At 45.7% G+C, this 19,753-nt stretch overlaps 1 protein-coding gene across 1 annotated transcript; it reads left to right on the top strand.

Annotated features, from left to right (window-relative positions):
* Positions 1 to 11,054: 11,054 nt before the first annotated feature.
* On the top strand, positions 11,055 to 13,308 carry LOC123113020 (HMG1/2-like protein). The gene is made up of 8 exons (XM_044534123.1): positions 11,055 to 11,150; positions 11,262 to 11,318; positions 11,459 to 11,536; positions 11,655 to 11,712; positions 11,833 to 11,877; positions 12,518 to 12,598; positions 12,706 to 12,768; positions 12,902 to 13,308. Exons 2-8 carry the CDS (start codon positions 11,281 to 11,283, stop codon positions 12,911 to 12,913), a joined length of 375 nt encoding a protein of 124 aa, XP_044390058.1. The 5' UTR covers positions 11,055 to 11,150; positions 11,262 to 11,280; the 3' UTR covers positions 12,914 to 13,308.
* Positions 13,309 to 19,753: the final 6,445 nt, after the last annotated feature.

Here is a 19,753-nt window from a genome sequence, read left to right on the forward strand (position 1 = left end):
TAAATGATAAAAAGAGAATTTTTGATGCGGAGTGATACTTTGGCATAATTTCAATGTAAATCTTCTTAATTGTGGCATGAATATTCAGATTCGAAAGATTCAAGACAAAAGTTCATATTGACATAAAAATAATAATACTTCAAGCATACTAATCAAAGCAATCGTGTCTTCTCAAAATAACATGGCTAAAGAAAGTTATCCCTACAAAATCATATAGTCTGGCTGTTGCTCTATCTTCATCACACAAAATATTTAATCATGCACAACCCCGTTGACAAGCCAAGCAATTGTTTCATACTTTAATAATCTCAAACTCTTTCAACTTTCACGCAATACATGAGCGTGAGCCATGGACATAGCACTATATGTGGAATAGAATGGTGGTTGTGGAGAAGACAAAAAAGGAGAAGATAGTCTCACATCAACTAGGCATATCAACGGGCTATGGAGATGCCCATTAATAGATATCAATGTGAGTGAGTAGGGATTGCCATGCAACGGATGCACTAGAGCTATAAATATATGAAAGCTCAACGAAAGAAACTAAATGGGTGTGCATCCAACTTGCTTGCTCACGAAGACCTAGGGCACTTTTGAGGAAGCCCATCATTGGAATATACAAGCCAACTTCTATAATGAAAAATTCCCACTAGTATATGAAAGTGACAACATATGAGACTCTCTATCATGAAGATCACGGTGCTACTTTGAAGCACAAGTGTGGAAAAAGAGATAGTAGCATTGTCCCTTCTCTCTTTTTCTCTCATTTTTTTAACTTTTTTTTATTTTTCTCTTCTTTTTTTCTTTGGGCCTTTTCTCTTTTTTTATGGCCTCTTTTTTTTCTTTTTTTTTCTTTTTGTAAAGTCCGAAGTCTCATCCCGACTTGTGGGGGAATCACAGCCTCCATCATCCTTTCCTCACTGGGACAATGCTCTAATCATGATGATCATCACACTTTTATTTTTCTTACAACTCAACAATTACAACTCGATACTTAGAACAAAATATGACTCTATATGAATGCCTCCGGCGGTAATACCGGGATATGCAATGAATCAAGAGCGACATGTATGAAAATTATGAAGGTGGCCTTGCCACAAATACAATGTCAACTACATGTTTATGCAAAAAGCAATATGACAAAAGTAATGTGTGTCATATGAATGGAACGGTGGAAAGTTGCATGGCAATATATCTCGGAATGAATATGGTAATGCCATAATAGGTAGGTATGGTGGCTGTTTTGAGGAAGATATATGGTGGGTGTATGGTACCGGCGAAAGTTGCGCGGCACAAGAGAGGCTAGCAATAATGGAAGGCTGAAAGAGTGCGTATAATCCATGGACTCAACATTAATCAAAAGAACTCATGAACTTGTTGCAAAAATTTAGAAGTCATCAAAAACCAAAGCACTACGCGCATGCTCCTAGGGGGATAGATTGGTAGGAAAAGACCATCGCTCATCCCCGACCGCCACTCATAAGGAAGACAATCAATAAATAAAATTGTGCTCCAACTTCATCACAAAGCGGTTCACCATACGTGCATGCTACGGGAATCACAAACTTCAACACAAGCATTCTTTAAATTCATAATCACCCAACTAGCATCACTTTGATATTATCACCTCCATATCTCAAAACAATTATCAAGCATCAAACTTATCTTAGTATTCAACGCACTCAAAAGAAAGTTTCACATATCTTGAATACCAAGTATATTAATGTTAAGCAAATTACCATGCTATTAATGACTCTCAAAATAATCTAAGTGAAGCATGAGAGATCAATAGTTTCTTTGAAACAAATCCACCACCGTGCTCTAAAAGATCCAAGTGAAACACTAGAGCAAAAATTATCACGCTCAAAAGATATAAGTGAAGCACTATGAGCAAAACTATCAAGCTCAAAAGATATAAGTGAAGCACATAGAGTATTCTAGCAAATTCCAATTTGTGTATGGCTCTCTCAAAGGTGTGTAAAGCAAGAATGATTGTGGTAAACTAACAAGCAAAGACGCAAATAATACAAGACGCTCCAAGCAAAACACATATCATGTGGTGAATAAAAATGTAGCTCCAAGTAAATTACTGATGGAAGTAGACGAAAGAGGGGATGCCTTCCAGAGCATCCCCAAGCTTTGACTTTTTGGTTTCCTTGGATTACCTTGGGGTGCCATGGGCATCCCCAAGCTTAGGCTCTTGCCACTCCTTGTTCCATAATCCATCAAAAGAATTCACCCAAAACTTGAAAACTTCACAACACAAAACTCAATAGAAATCTCGTGAGCTCCGTTAGTGAAAGAAAACAAAATAATACTTTAAGGTACTGCAATGAACTCATTCTTTATTTATATTGGTGTTAAACCTACTGTATTCCAACTTCTTTATGGTTTATAAACTAAGTTACTAGCCATAGATGCATTGAAATAAGCAAACAACACACGAAAAACAGAATCTGTCAAAAACAGAACAGTCTGTAGCAATCTGTAACTAACGAAAACTTCTTGAACTCTAAAACTCCTACAAAAATAGGAAGTCCTGGAAAATTTGTCTATTGAACAGCATCAAAAAGAAACAACGCAAAAGCACGTTCCTGTGATTTAAAAAAATTATATTAGTGCGTGCAAAGTTTCCGTTTTTTAGCAGAATCAAATCAACTACCATCGTAGGTTATCCTATAGGTTCTACTTCGCACAAACACTAACTAAAACATAAAACCACATCTAAACAGAGGTTAGATGGATTATTTATTCCTAAACAGAAGCAAAAACAAAAAACAAAAAATAAAATTGGGTTGCCTCCCAACAAGTGCTATCTTTAACGCCCCTAGCTAGGCATAAAAGCAAGGAGAGATCTAGGTAGTGCCGTAGTAATACGATAGATCGGTGAAACTCATTTCATATTCTCTACGTTCGGCAGCAAGTTTTCTTTGAGGCAAGAAAAAGTAATCAAAAGGGCTAAATTTAATAGGGCAAAAGTCCCCAAGATCAATTTTAGGAGGTATAGGTTCCTCTTTCGGCCCTTCATAATGCACAACCAATTCATCATTATAAGCGTTCTTTTGACAGAACCTTGTGAGTCTATACTCAAGAGAGTATCCTAACTCATTATTTTTAATAGCCAAATCATCATTAAGTTCAGAGATTCTATCAATTAAAATGTTGGTTGGCACTTTTTCCTAAGATTTTCATTGAAAGCAACATAGTCAAGAGATTGAAAACGCATAATTTCTTCTTGATCAAAGTGGATAGATTCTATGGGAGGACGGTCGGCGTCCACCCTATAATGCACAAAGATTTCTTTGGCCTCTTTTATTATAAATCTGATTTCATGAGCCAAAAAGATAGTAGCGGTACGCTTAACAGAGGAGTGTTCGATATTAGAAAATTCTAGGAAAATCCTTTGCATAGAAGGGTGCATATGCATAAATTGCCTTTCAAGTTCAACGATAAGCATGGCAATGGCGTCCGCAAGACTACTAGTTCTATGAAGAATAGAACTGCCCATAGAGGGCAAAGCACCGGCACAAGTAAATAAATCTTGAATAACTCCTTTTCCAATAATATTATCACTACCGATTCGAAATCTTTTTGTATGATAGGTAGGGGATTCTTCAGCAGGAGCTTCAGAATTTTTCATGATATTATTATCGCCCATGTCGACAATAATCTCCCCAATTTCAGACATGACGACAAGCAAGCAAACTAATACACAAGCAAACAGACGGACGAGGAAAAAGGCAACGGGAAAAAGAGGAGGAGATTGGGAAAGAGAGGGCGAATAAAACGGCAAGGGTGAAGTGGGGGAGAGGAAAACGAGAGGCAAATGGCAAATAATGTAATGCGAGAGATAGGGATTGTGATGGGTACTTGGTATGGTTGACTTGCTCTTGCGTGAGCCTCCCCAGCAACGGCGCCAGAAATTCTTCTTGCTACCTCTTGAGCACTGCGTTGGATTTCCTCGAAGAGGAGAGGATGATGCAGCAAAGTAGCGTAAGTATTTCCCTCAGTTTTGAGAACCAAGGTATCAATCCAGTAGGAGGCCACGCACAAGTCCCTCGTACCTGCACAAAACGATAGCTACTCGCAATCAACGCGATTAGGGGTTGTCAATCCCTTCACGGTCACTTACGAGGGTGAGATCTGATAGAGATGATAAATAATATTTTTGGTATTTCGATATAGAGATGCAAAGTAAAAAGTAAAAGGCAAAGTAAAAACAAAGCAAGTATTAAAGTAATGGAGATTGATATGATGAGAATAGACTCGGGGGCCATAGGTTTCACTAGTGGCGTCTCTCAAGAGCATAAGTATTCTACGGTGGGTGAACAAATTACTGTTGAGGAATTGACAGAACTGAGCATAGTTATGAGTATATCTAGGTATGATCATGTATATAGGCATCACGTCCAAGACAAGTAGACTGAAACGATTATGCATCTACTACTATTACTCCACTCATCGACCGCTATCCAGCATGCATCTAGAGTATTAAGTTAAAAACAGAGTAACGCCTTAAGCAAGATGACATGATGTAGAGGGATAAATTCATGCAATATGATAAAAAAAACATCTTGTTATACTCAATGGCAACAATACAATACGTGCCTTGCTGCCCCTTCTGTCACTGGGAAAGGACACCGCAAGATTGAACCCAAAGCTAAGCACTTCTCCCATTGCAAGAACTACCAATCTAGTTGGCCAAACCAAACGGATAATTCGAAGAGACTTGCAAAGATAACTCAATCATACATAAAAGAATTCAGAGAAGATTCAAATATTATTCATAGATAAACTGGATCATAAACCCACAATTCACCGGTCTCAACAAACACGCCGCAAAAAGAAGATTACATCGAATAGATCTCCACAAGAGAGGGGGAGAACATTGTATTGAGATCCAAAAGGAGAGAAGAAGCCATCTAGCTACTAGCTATGGACCCGAAGGTCTGAAGTAAACTACTCACACTTCATCGGAGGGGCTATGGTGTTGATGTAGAAGCCCTCCATGGTGGATACCCCCTCCGGCGGAGCTCCGGAACAGGCCCCAAGATGGGATCTTGTGGATACAGAAAGTTGCGGCGGTGGAATTAGGTTTTTGGCTCCGTATTTGATCTGTCGGGGGTATGTAGGTATATATAGGAGGAAGGAGTACGTCGGTGGAGCAACAGGGGGCCCACGAGGTAGGGGGGCACGCCCAGGGGGGTGCCCCCCACCCTCGTGACCACCTCTTTTGTTCCTTGGAGCATGGTCCAAGTCTCCTGGATGACGTTCGGTGAGAAAATCATGTTCCCGAAGGTTTCATTCCGTTTGGACTCCGTTTGATATTATGTTTCTTCGAAACACTGAAATAGGCAAAAAAACAGCAATTCTGGGTTGGGCCTCCGGTTAATAGGTTAGTCGCAAAAATAATATAAAAGTGGAAAATAAAGCCCAATATAGTCCAAAACAGTAGATAAAGTAGCATGGAGCAATCAAAAATTATAGATACGTTGGAGACGTATCACCCAACCCGAGTACCTGTCCTTTTGAACCTCCACCAAACATAATGCTCATGAGTGGTTGAATAGCTTCCATGAAATCGTAGAGCAATTTGCTATTCTCGGTCATATGATTGGTACGCCCACCATCAATCACCCATTTTACTCCACCGGAGAAGGGAACCTACACACAATTATGACTTGGTTAGAGGCACCCATTTTGCAATGGGACCTCTCAAGTTAGTCATAAGATTCTTAGGGACCCAAATAGCATAGAATTGGAATGCATTTTGAGGACCAACAAATTTTGCATAAATTTCTCCATCCTTAGTCTTACGAAGTACATATGATGGAGGCATCAACTCTTTTGCCTTGTTGAGAGTGGCCATGCCCCTTATGGCCTTCCCACTAACAACCTTACCTTTCTCCTTGTGCCCTTCTCGTACAAATGTTTCCTTTAGAGGGGTTGTGCACTTTTGAGAGGGCGACTTCTTCTTGCTTGTGCTTGGGTCAAGCCCGAGCCCCTCTTTGGCAAACACCTCATTGTGTTGGCTCAACACCTCATTAAGGTTCTTTTGTCCTTGAGCACATGTCATGAGACCTTTCTCTATTTGAGCTTTGAGAAAGCAATTCTCCTCAAGAGTAGATGCTAGATCACTACTATAGTTAGTAGTACAAGCGTCAACATTAATAATGGGATAAGAGTAGGCCTTGGCTAGAGTTTCAATATAAGTAAGCTTGAGTGTCTCAAAACTCTTTGTAAGAAGGATGAGTTCTTCTTCCTTAGTCTTGAGGGACACGGATAGGAGCTCACAATCCTTAGAGGGAGAAGCATGAGACTTCACAAGCTTAATTTTATCATTCATCAACTCCACACAAGAGTCCTTAGCCTTTTTCAAGGAGGCAAGATCTTTAGCATGAACATCAATGTTTGCACCAATTTTCAAGCATAGTTCATCATTTCGTGTTTCCTCGTATTGGACTTTCCACTCAAGGATTTCATATTTTTCCTTTTCCTCGGTGACGAGGGTTTCGAGTTCCTTAATGGTGATGGTGTGCTTACTCACCATCTCCATAAGCATACGAAACATAGTGAGCTTCTTTCCTTTGAGGGAGCACATGAACTTATTAGGTTTAGCAAGCATAGGATCATCTATATCATCATCCTCATAACTATCCTCCGCATCAAGATACTCATCACTAGGAGTAGAAGGAGTGAAGAGAGGAGGATTTGATCGTGGGGTTACCTTGACCTTGTCCGGAGAGCTTTGGTCCTCTCCATCTTCCACCACAGCCTTTGCCATAAGGCACTTGTGAGAGTTGCCCTTGTAGTCCTTCATGTAGTTGTAGGTGACAACATCACCACTCTTGTTGAGTAGCCTCAACGTGTTTTGAGAATCTTGAGCAACTCCGGCAACACCACTAACATCATCTAGATCGGATTTTTCAAGAGCAACCATTGCTCTCCCATCTCTCTTCTTGAGCTTGGAGTTCAAAGGATTTGGCAACTTCTTCTTGGGAAAGGTCTTGGGAAACCTTGGTTTATCTTCTCTCTTCTCATAAGGGCACTCGTTGGAGAAGTGATTGGTTTCTTCACAGTTGTAGCATTTTCTCACTTTCTTCTTTTGGAATCTTCCTTTGAATTTTCCCGCACTAAACTTCTTGACAAAGAGGGCCATATCTTCATATGAAGGGCCCTCATCAGATTCAATCTCATCACCATCTTCATCCTCATCATCTTCTTTTTCTTCTTCACTTTGCTCATCTTCACATACATGCTTGGCCTTCAATGCAAGATTGATCTTTGATGTTGAGGTACCATGCATGGCAAGATGTTTTGTAGCATTTGCCTTTGACTCTTCAAATAGCTGGAAAGTGGATATGATGTCATCCGGGGTCATTTACTTGAAGGCATGATGTTGTCTTATGTCCCACACCATTTGGTGATGATAGGGAGCAAGAGCATGGAGCAGTTTGTCCACAAGAAATTTCTTAGTTATGTTGAATCCATCTTGTGTCTTGTCACACTCACACAACTCAATGTCAGAAGTGAGAGTCATGAGACGCTCAATAAGTTGATTGGGAGATTCACCTTTCTCCATACAAAAGTTTTGTAATTGCCCCTTGGCAATTTCATATTGAGCAAGTCGGAGAGTGGAGGTACCGGTCTTGGATCTTACAATACTTTCCCATAGTTCCTTGGCACTTGTGATGTGTATGAATGGTCTCCTTTGCTTTTCAACCATACCTCTCCTTATACACATGGTTGTGGTGTCATTGAGATTCTTGTCATAAATTTCTCTTGGTGTAGGGTTCTTTGGATCAACCACATGGTAACCATACTCCAAGATCTCCAACATCTCATCATTTCCATATCGAAGATGATCCTGCATAGCAACTCTCCACAAGGCAAAATCGGAAGTGGCATAAGTAAAGGAGGTTTGCCTTGAGGGTTATACTTAGGTTTCTCTATTTGAGGTCTTGCATAGAGCCAAGGAACACTGGAGTGTTCATTGCTAGGAGGTTGTTGGCCAAGTGAAGAGGTAGGCACAGCTGGCCTCGAGGCCGCACCACCAGAAAGTGGTGCGAGCATTGTGGTTAGTGTGGCTAACCTCATTTGGACCAAGGCATCATGCTCCTCCTTTTGCTTAGCAAGAGCTCGTTCCAGATCCTCTGAAGTGAAGGACTTGGCTTCCGTGGAAGCCACGCCCGTATTCTTCGGATCTACAACAAGGGGAGTCCCATCGGGGTTCATCTCGCTCTAGGGCGGTTAAGCCACAAGAATAGAGCACGAGGCTCTGATACCAATTGAAAGAATCGAGATGGACCTAGAGGGGGGGGGTGAATAGGTAAAGAAGCCGAAGCTTTCTGTCTTTGTCTTGTGTCTCTTCTCTCGAGAGATATATGTATATATATTTTTATGTCTGTAGTCATGATCCACACACCGCCCTTGAGACATAATCCTGAGATATACTTGATAAACATGATTAGTCCCAACATGCATGTTGTCATCAACATCAATATATGATTAAGGGCATGATTGCACTTTCACAGCCGCACCCCAAGAGCACATCTCCACGCCACGTCACTGCCTCTCCTCTCCCTCGCATCCCTCTTCCTCTCCGTAGTGTTTAGCGAAGCTCTGCTGAGATTCCGCCACCACGTCGTCGTGCTGCCGGAGGACTCGAGCTACTATTTCACCATCGCTCGTTGTATCGAGGAGGTGAAGGCGTCATCAAGCCATACGTGTGTTGAACGCGGAAGTGTGCGGTGCCGCACACATGCATGGATTCAACATCCATCGGGGCTTCCATGATCCACCTAGTATCGTTGACGATGAAGCTAATCGAGCTAAGAGAACCTCGCTATCGGGGGACAACTCCATGCCAAAAATCGAAGAAGACAAAGACTCCAATTGCACCATCGATTGCGAGATGTGAAGTCCCAAGGTGGGCACGAACTATCGTGGGAAGATCCTGACAATACGAGTAAGGGGCAGGGAAGTAGCCGAATCACGCTAGTCACAAGCGTGACACGAAGAAGTTTTTACATGTATGAGCCCCTTTTGGCGGAGGTAAAACCCTACGTCCTGTGCTTCAGGAGCTTTTTCTTTGCGTATGGATGTGGGGTTACAACATGTCCGAACCCTTGTTTCAGTGGAGGAGAATGGCTTGTCAAGAGTGCGCCAGGACCCCATCTTCTACGTTACAGGGGATTAATTATGGAGTTTATCCGTGTCCACTATGAGAACTACTAATAGACACATTAACTATATGATGTATGCCCAAGTAATTATTGCGTCGGTTCGGTTATTGCTTCCCGTTGTTCCACTCCCTCTATCACCCGAATAGGTAACCCCGTCACCAACTGCGACCACGTGCCGACTTGCTTCTCACCATCCACTTGGCGGTCTCCCCCTTATTTTTATGGTTGTTTTTTGGACGTGTTTGTGCTCATGCCTCAATAGACCTTTTTTTGCGCTACGACGTTTGAACTTGCTGTATGGTTGTGATGATTGCTCCATTTATAAAGCGGGGCAAAAGCGGGTTCACGACGAATGTTCCGATCAAAATAGCATGTTCTTGCACAGAAGATGTGCACGCCACAACCGTTCCAAGGAATACACCTCTCCCAAAACGAGACGCGTCTAATGGCAAGTGGGCACAAGAAGCTTCTACGCCCATGGACTTTCCAGAAATGCTCGAACATCCCCTCCCACCCATCAGAAAGCACATGCGCACAGACCAAACGCGCTGCATGCCGGGTCCATCGGTGTAGATGCGGCTTGCCCGAGCGCTTGCGGCAACGAGGAACCGCAGACCATTGTAATGCGCGGTACATGACATACGGTTGACAGAGCAGAGTATCAGAGTCATCGGCGCGGAAGTGCGCGACGCACGCACGGGCATGGATTCAACGTCCTGTGGGGCTTCCATGATCCATGTAGAATCATTGACGATGAAGCTGGTCGAGCCGAGAGAACCTAACTGTCCAGGACCATCTCCATGCCAGAAGTCGAAGAAGACGAAAACTCCACTTGGAACATCGTCTGCGAGATGTGTAGTCCCAAAATGGGCGCCAACTGTCGTGGGGAAATCCTGTCAGCACGAGTGAGGGGGTAGGGAAGTAGCTGAATCACGCTAGGCACAACTGTGACACAAAGAAGTTTTTGCACGTGTGGACCCCTTTCGGCGGAGGTAAAACCCTAGGTCCTGTGCTTCGGGAGCTTTTTCTTTGCGTATGGATGTCAGGTTACAGTGTGTGTGAACCCTTGTTTAAGCGGAGGAGAATGGCTTGTCAAGAGTGCGTCGGCACCCCATAATCCACGCCACAACAAACACCTTAACTATATGACATATGCCAAGGTAATGATTGCGCCGCTTCGATTACTGCTTCCGGCTGTTCCACTTCCTTTATCACCCGAATAGGTAACCCCGTCACCGACCGCGACCGCATGCCAACTTGCTTCTCACCCGCTGCCTGGTAGTCTCCCCCTCCTTTTATGGTTGTTTTTTGGACGTGTTTGTGCTGACGCCCCAACTGACTTATTTTATTTCCGTTTGCGACGCTTGAACTTACTGTATGGCCGTGATGATTGCTCCATTTATAAAGTGGGGCGAAGCGAAACCGACGGGCGTTCCAACCGAAATAGCACATTCCTGCACAGAAGACGTACTCCACACCACCAGCCGTTCCGAGGAATGGAGTACGTCTCTCCCAAAACGAGACGCGTCCAACGACAAGCCGGCACAAGAAGCTTCTACGCCCCTGGCCTTTCCGGAAATGCCCAAACCGCCCCTCTCCGCCCATCAGAAAGCACAGGCAGAACGCACCGCACAAGGCCCGGCCGGTGGGCAGGGAAAGCACGCGCAGCCACAACCACGCCCGCTGACACCCCGGGCCCACGCTCCCCCTCTCACCGCGCGGGCGAAGCGGAGGCACCCCGCGGCCAATGGGAGGCGGGCGTCCGGATCGCTGACGTGGCCGGAAAATTTCGAGGCATCCCGCGCAAGCTCCCGCCCCCGCACCCTCCCGCCTTTAAATCCCGCCGCCCTCCCTCCTCCCCACATCCCATCTCCCTCCCACCCGGCGAACCCACCCACGCAAGCCCCAAGCAGACGCAGCGCCCGCCCCCTCCCCACCCCACCCACCCCTCGCTCCGATCCCAAGGTACCGTGCGGTTCCCGGCCAGTTCGTCGGAGGTTCTAGATCGGTTGGTTCCCCGTGTTTTCGGCTTCTGCTGGTGGTTCTGATCGGACTTGGTGGTGGCTGTTGCTGCAGGTTGGCGGCCGGCGGCAGGATGAAGGCCAAGGCGGGCTCCCGCGCCGGCGACTCCAGGTCAGTGCCCCGACCTCTCGCCCCTCCCCCCTCTCCCCGTCTCGTTTCGTTTTCCGTGGTGATTCTGCTCTGGTTTTCCTGCTGCTGTTTCGCGTCGGGTTCTGATTCCGTTTGCTGCTGCTGTTTCGGTGGTGGCGCAGGCTCACGGTGAAGAAGAGCAAGGCCGAGAAGGACCCCAACAAGCCCAAGCGCCCCCCGAGCGCCTTCTTCGTCTTCATGTGAGTCCCCCCAAATTCGATTCCATTCGTGCTTGCCTGTGCTGTTTCGATTCGCGTTGTTTTCCTGTGGCGTGGCGTCGCGTGCTGAACGAGGCTCGTTTCGGTTTCGTCTTCGCAGGGACACCTTCAGGAAGGAGTACAAGGAGAAGCACCCCGACGTTAAGCAGGTGTCCGTGGTAAGCATCTCGGTTCCCTTCGCTACCGCCTCTGTCTCCTGTTCGTTTGAACTGCTGCTGCGAGATGGGTTTCCTTGTGAATTCCGTGTCCTGATCTCGTTTGGGTTGGCCGAATCGCAGGTTGGCAAGGCCGGTGGTGAGAAGTGGAAGTCCCTGAGCGATGCTGTAAGTCGCCCGTCTCCCCTCCCCTCTCTGTTACCGCTCCATTCGGTGGTCTGTTCCGTCTGATATCTGTGCTTGCTCGGTGATGTGATGGAGATTTGGTCGCCCGTCTGTTGGTTTACTTGTTTCCGTGTCAGTTAGATTTCGAATTCAGTCGCTATGCAATTGTTGACGTACTGCCTGCGCTCAATTTGGTCGTTAAAATCTACTGCCTGCAGTGTTGAAATGTCGTGCAATTTATTCTGTATATGCAATTGTTGATCTACTGCCGATGCTCAATTTGGTTGTACAAATCTATTATGATTCGCTGTGTTTCAAATGTGCAGCCTCTTTAGAGTTGTATACGTCCTGTGCCAATCGATTCAAACTGCTGCCCGTGCTCGTTCGTGCGACTTAGTCTGTATGCAAATGCTGATCTACTGCCTATGCTCAATTTGGTTGTTCAGATTTATGATTCGCCCGTGCTCGTCAATTTAAACCGATGCCCGTTCCCGTTCGTGCAATGTGCATATCTGCCCTGCCATTCAACACAATTTGTTAAATTATTCCTCTGCCTTTAGAGCTAACACCCTGTTTATGGCTGCCCTTAGAACTAACGCCTTGCACCACACTGACATTCCTCTGCTGTTTGAATGAATTGCAGGAGAAGGCTCCCTACACTGCCAAGGCCGAGAAGCTCAAGGCCGAGTACACCAAGAAGATCAACGCCTACAACAACCCACAGGTAATCCCCATCTCCACACCCCCGTCCTCCAAAAACATCCGTCGGAACTGTCTCGCGCAGACATTGTGATACTGAACCGTGTTGACTCGTCTCCTTCTCCGTTGCAGGCAGGAGAGGCGTCCGGCGACTCTGACAAGTCCAAGTCCGAGGTGAACGACGAGGACAGCGAGGTGAGGCCGTCAACACCCACTCCGTCCGTTCCCTTCGTTGCCGAGAACTTGTCGATCCGTTCTGAACTTCTGGCGCATCAAACAGCGACGCCGGTTTCTGAAACTTTCTGTGTCTGAACTTTGCCGTGTGCAGGGCGACGAGTGAAGCGGCACGCCAAGCAGCTGCAGCAGGGGGAGGGGGTCTCTGGAACGTGGCCGCTGCCGCTCATTGCTGGTGTCACCGATCGATGATGGATGTTCGCTGTTAGTTTAGCCCCTTGGTAGTCCCTCCCTCTCTTTCAGGTTGCTGCTGCTGATGGCGATGATAGAAATGGTAGCTCTAGTCCCATGTAGTCGTTGTCCTGGATCGGAGTGGTGAAATTGCTAGCCTAGTTTCCTTTCTGCAGGGTCCTCTGCTCGGACCGCCCTCTGTTGCTTCGTGCTTTATGTTTTAATTCAGTCTCTGTCGTATGTACCTAGTGTCGTGCCCGTGGCTGTTTTAAGAATCCTGCCCCAGATCTCAATATATATGGTGTTGAAAGGAAGAAAATCATCTTGATACATGCTTGTTCGATCCTGTCACTCTGAAATGTTTCTCTGTTTCACTCTGTTGCTGCAATGTCGCTCTGTCCTGTGATGCCAGGTTTCTGAATGTTTGTTGTGGAGCCCTACAGTCTTGATATTTTGCTGAAAATCTGAGTAATCCCATGGCTTCTGTTTCTTGATTTTCTGAATAAGATGTTTGTGGTGTAACGATGGGGTCTTGATGTTTTGTTGAAATCTGAGTGATCCCACAAGCGGTCGATGGATAAGATTGTACAGTCTTGGTTATCTTTTTGGGAATTTATCTGTCGCTTTTGGTTCTGCTAACAACTCTCCGATCTTGTCTTTTGCTGGCTTGTTGGTTCTTCTCTTCCTAGTATCAACATCATGGCTCTATCTAGTGATGTGAAGTTTGTAAAAGATCTTTACATGACGTCTTCTGCTGAAAGTTGTTTTGTCACCTGCCTCCAATTCCGTTTGTTACATCATTTTTGTGGTCCGAGCGTGACATCAGTCTGACTACTCTTTGGCAGCAATGGTCGTCTGACATCACGGAATGTTGTCAAGATGCAGCACTAGCTACTCCTGTGGAGATGTTTACGGATAAGATCCTACTGCTGGATATGATTCTCTTGCTGCTGCTGGGTGATCCCTTTTTGTCTTGTGCCAGCGATTGTTCGAGATGCTCTACTCCAGTTTGTGTGCTTGCTGCAATTCGTTCCTGCATCTGTTTAGGTCTTCTCAAAGTTTGGATCGGATGTCTTGGTGTGCCTGTGTTTTGGTTTTGGAGCAACTCTCCCTCTTGCTAGATCTGATGGGGGCAGCGCTCTGATTCCTTGCTTTGGCAGCAACAGCTGGAGATTTTGATGCTGGGAAAATGCACAACTATATCTGATGTGACTCACTGAGATTTCAGGAAGACAAGTCTCTGCCAGCAGCGATTCGGGTTCGGACCTGTCCATCCTTTTGGAGTTGCTGTTTCAGCAATTTGTTTGATCTGGAAGCTGGCATGAGGTTCTCTATGCTTACCTAGTTTGACTGTTGTTCTTTTGGTGATGTACTGTGCTGTGCTTGCTCTTCAGTGACAGTGAGCTAACTCTTTGTTTCAGAATGATAAAAACACATTAAGAGGCAAAACATAATTTCAAGCGTAGAAAATACACTGGGACGCAATTCATAGAAGAATATCAAGCGTAGATATTGAAATGCACCCATTGCTTTGCTTGAAAAATGATTCTATTAGTGATTTTTTGTGGTGGAACCCTGAAGTGTCTTTGTATTTGTTTCAAGTCCGAATTATTTATTACGCATCATCTCCCTCGATTGTTCTCATTTGCATATCATCTCCCATGATTGATCTCATTTCTCCATTATCTGAATCTTTAGTCAGTACATTGTCTCATTCTCCTTCTAGATGCGATTCCTTCTTGTTCTGCTTGGTCACATGTGGGGAGTGCTTTTTGCCGCTTGTGTTATGTCCCTCTCTCAGGCTTGGAACGGCAGAGATCTCTACATGCAATTCCTCCTGATTGTACGGGATGAGAAGGGCAAAGTTGCTCATAAATCTCTGACCATCGACCAAGGAAGCATAAAAAAATAAATAGATAAGGACTTAGAGCCACCACAAATAAAACACTGATTGTTAACAAATCCTAAAAAACCAAGTGAACACACGATCAAATCAGATCCTAAACCATGAGACCGGTTAATATGATTAAGCAGCCCACCCACTCTAGCAACTTATCAAAGGAAACTGGCTATGAATTAGTGTAAATCGCAAACTCCCAAGACCTTCATACTGGCATATGGTGGTGGTGGGAGTGGGATGATGCTTTGGTTGTTGTGTTAGTGAAGACGTGCACGTACTCGCATTGCAGGTGAAGAGGGACACATACACCATTTAAAGACTATGGTAGATGGGTATTTAAAGCATTGCAGCGCCACCAGTTGATTGGGATTTGGTTTTGCTTGGGAGTAGTTTTCATGATGTGCTTTCCCTATTATGTGCTCTCTGCGTTTTTTTAAAAATTTTTGTCTTCAGGATTTTAGATCTCAACATCAGCTATAAAAAATGTTGAAAGGAAATGGTACTAGACTCGGTTGTCTTCCTTCGTGTTAACCTTGCTCCTGGACGCGTTCTCTGTCAACTTGCGGATTGCTCGGTGCTCTGCGGTGTTTTGCGGAAGTTTCTGAATTTTTTGAGTAACATTATGATGCCTGTCAGTAACCTTGCCTTATCAGCTGATGGATAAGATCATGCGGAATCTCCACGTGCTACTTCTAAGAATCCTACCGAGATCTCAGTATATATGGTGTTGAAAAGAAAGAAATGGGCATCGATACATGCTTGTTTAATCCTGTCCCTTTCAAAAATTTCCGTGCTTAACACCCTTGCTGGGATGGTGCGTTGTCCGATGATGAGAAGTGTCTGAATGTTTCTGGGGCAACCGGGATGTTTGGTTCAAGTCTGAATGATCCCGTGTAAAAAAAATAATCTGTTTTGTTGATTGTCTGAATCTAAATCATATGATGTATAAGATTGTTCTGTCTTGATTCTAGTTCTGTATCCGGTTCGTCCTGTGAATTGTGATCTGTAGTGCTGTTTACCATTTGCCATCTTGCTGTGGGGCAGCAAATGTTTGGGAATATTCAGTATTCTTGTCATGTGTTTGTCTGTCAGCAGGTTGATCTTGCTTGGTTCTGCCAAGTTTTTTGGGCCTTTTTTTTATAGCTTTTGGATCTGTCGAGTACTTTGAGGTTTTTGTCTTTTCTTTGTTTGTGGTTGTAGAGTAAAGGCCATAGCCCGACTTTATAAATAAAGCCACACGGCAGCGTCACAGACCCGAACAAGAACGAAACCAACAGGCGAAACATCGCAGTACACCGAACAGAAGTTTCGGACGAGCAAACGAAATAGATGGGTACAGGCAACCTGCCATACACGGCGCGCAGGCCGGGAGGTAGAAGACTAGAAACAAACTACGATAACAGCGACACCCTGATTAGACGACGGGGTCCAACCCGGAGATGTGGATGCCGAAGCCCGGATTTTGGCGATGAGCAAGTCCAGGGCATCCCGATCTTCATCCTTAGTCAATGATCTCCACTGCTGCAATAGTATACATGATTTGAAAAGAACGTCAGCCGGCTTAGACGGGAAGATATGTTCAATAGTAAATTTATTCCTAATAGTCCAAAGAGCCCAGCATAAGGCACCCAGGCCGACCCAGAACACCCTCTTGGTAACCCCAACGAAAACTTTGGCTAGGTTTCTAAGCTCAGAGAATGAGGAAGGGTTCCAAGAAACCTGGAGCCAAGATCTGACACAACTCCAAACCAACTTAGCCAGCACGCAATGAAAAAAAATGCGTTCCGAGTTTTCCAAGGCACCACATAAATGACAGAACTCCGAGCCTGGCCCATTGCGCTTTTTAATCTGGTCGGCCGCCGGGAGGCGGCCACGAAAAGCTTGCCAAAGGAAGATTTTAATCTTAGGAGGGACTTTGGAATTCCAGACACAAGAAAATCTGCTCGAAGGGGTACCACCGATAAGCCTAGAGTACAACGACTTAACCGAAAACCTGCCAGAGGCCGAATGAGGCCAAACCACAGTGTCAGAAGACTCCGAGAGCACAGGGAAAAGGGCAGAGAGACTTTGCCAGTCTTCCAACTCTTCAGGAGACAGGGAACGACGAAAAGCCAGATCCCAGTTATTAGCCGCCACCTCCGCGATGGAGATATCAGGTTTAGGGCAATAAGAGAACAAAACCGGAAAACTAACAGCTAGGGGGGCATCCCAGACCACCAGTCCAGTGATGTGAGCCGTTGTATCAAGTGATGTGAGCTTCTAAAATTTCTCTCTTCTTTATATGACGTTTTCTGAAAGATTTGAGTTGTTTGTAAGGGACTGAAAGTGCCTCCAATTATGAACAATTTGGTGCTTCTCCGTTGCACCTGGAGTTGGATACATCTTTGTGTGATTCGGGCGTGATATTACAAGATGTTGGGAAGATGCAGTACTTCAATATTGTGGGGAAGATGTCTGACTGGATACGATTATGTTGCTGATTCTGGGTGATCCTTTTTTCCTTGTCTGCCTGCGATTGTTGGAGTAGCCCAATCTGTTCATTCCTGGTGACGTGACGTGAGGTCTTCTGAAAGTTTGGGGTGACAGTCCAAGTCTTCAACCTTGCTAGATTTGATGGGGCAAAAAGTTGGAGATTCTCTTCGCCCTCCACCTGGTTTTTCTGTTGCGTCTGCGGGGCGGCTGCGGTGCTCCCGTCTCGGGAGGTGGCGCGCGGCTGGTCTCTTGCTGGATCCGGCCGGATCTGGCGTTGGGGGCCGGCCGGCTGCGCGTGGCTTCGGTGGTGCGTGCCTGACGGCTCCGGCGCTTGGAGCTCGCCGGGCGACGCGGGTAGGGCAGCGGCCGGGCATGGCCGTTGCTCCGGCCATGGGCGGCAGCGTGCGGAGGTCCGGCGGTGTTGGCCTCCCGGTGTTGTGGTGGCTTCACGGTGGCTCGACGGATCTGCCCACGACAACGTCCGGCTTCTCCGGCGTCGGCTCGTCTGCGTTCGGACCGTCTCGACCTTCGCCTCATCTCCTCGTTGCCCAGGCGCTACTCCCATCAAAGGGCTGGTCCTCTCCCAGTTGCGGTCCACCGCTCGTCTCGCGCCCGATGCTGCAATACCGAGCTTGTCTCGCGCACGGTGCAGCAGGACCGAGCTCGTCTCGCGCACGGTGTAGCAGGACTGACCTCGTCCCTCTCTCGGTGCTGCAGGACTGAGCTCGTCTCGCGCTCGGGGCAGCAGGACGGATCGGTGGATGCCAGTTCTGGCCGGCCTATTGGGTCTCGACGCTGGGGTCGCCGAGAAGAGTTGTGTCTTAAAGTAAAGATGAGGATGTGGAAATCTACACACACTTGTCTTTCAGGCCAAGTCCACCAGGGATTTCCAAGGGGTGCGAAAGGTGGGACCTTTCTGCTCGTCTCTTTCGTTGGGGTTGCGGCGGGTCTCGGGTGAGTTGGAGTCAAGGTCTTGGATGCTAGAGCGGCAGCCCTGGTGGTGGTAACGCGGTGCTCTTGGGTAGAGCCCGTGCCTTGCTACTGCCCGGTCACCATGACCCTGTGGGGGGCGTGGTCCCATGATTGAGCTCACTTGTCTATCACCTCCCACGATTGTTCTCATTTGTTCACATCGGAATCTTAATTAAGTTGATGGATAAGTTTCTACATTGTCTTATTCTCTTTCTGGATCCGATTTCTTGTTGTGATCCACACTGCTTTTGACCATTATTTTGGCTTGGCAGCAATTGTTGGAGGTGTCAGACAAATTCAGTGTTATGGCCATCCTCTGATAGCAGTTGCTCTTGGTCATGTTATGTCTTTTTGGGGATTTTGCCTATTTGCCAGCAGTTGCTTTTGGTCATGTTAGTTCTTTGGGACTTTGTATTTTATCGGTAGTTGGGATCTTGGATCTCAATATCTTCTTTCAAACTGTTGAAGGAATGGTATAAGGCTAATAGTTGTCTTGCTTCAGTGTTAATCCCGCTTATGTGACTGATCGGTGCTCTGCACCGTCATGCGAAAGTTTCTGAATTTTCGGAACGACACTCTGAGGTATCTGTTAGTAACAGACCCCTTGCAGTTGATGGATAAGATCACGCGGCGTCGTCCATGTGATTGTTCAGACTGAATCTTAATCAATTGAAGGTGATGCTCTACTATTTTTTCACTTGTGGGATGCACCGCTGGATAAAAAAGAAGGTGGTGAGAGTTATCCGCAAGTTTCTTTCATGAATTTATTTCTGAATGTTCCAGATCTGAAGCATCTCTATGTGAGTATGACAACCCGATCTTGAAAGGTTCGGAAATCTGTGTCTGAGTTAAGGAACAAGAAGGTGAGAAAGAGACACAGAGAGGCGAGATTCAGAATGTCACTTTCTCATTCTTGCCCGTTGTAATAAATGGTACTGAGATTTCGTTTGGAACTTGGTTCAGTTCTTCATGGAGTCTACATCGACTTCAGAAATGGCCCTTGGTGCACATGGCATAACGATCCAACGATCTCAATCAAGGTTGCCCGTGCCTTCATTGCTTATATATCCATGCCTCCAACGCCTAGTATTGCCGAGTTCCAACTCCAAACACTTGCGACTATTTTGAGGTTGCCATCTTAGAATGAACTCGCTGGATGATAGTCTTACCAGCAACAAACAGAAGTACAAAATTAAAAAATAGAAAAAAACATAGAACCAATACAAACAAGACAGAATTGTGAACAAATCCTAAAAGCCCAAATGAACATGCGATCAACTAAACCATGAGACCAATCAATACGGCTAGGCAACCAGCTACTGTAGCAACATATCAAATCAAACTTGCTATGAACTGGTGTGATTCGCAAAATCCCAAGACCTTTATATTGGCATATGGTGGTGGTGGGAGTGGGATAATGCTCTGGTTGTT

This window comes from Triticum aestivum, chromosome 5B (genome assembly GCF_018294505.1).
Source record: "Triticum aestivum cultivar Chinese Spring chromosome 5B, IWGSC CS RefSeq v2.1, whole genome shotgun sequence".
Taxonomy (NCBI): Eukaryota; Viridiplantae; Streptophyta; class Magnoliopsida; order Poales; family Poaceae; genus Triticum; species Triticum aestivum.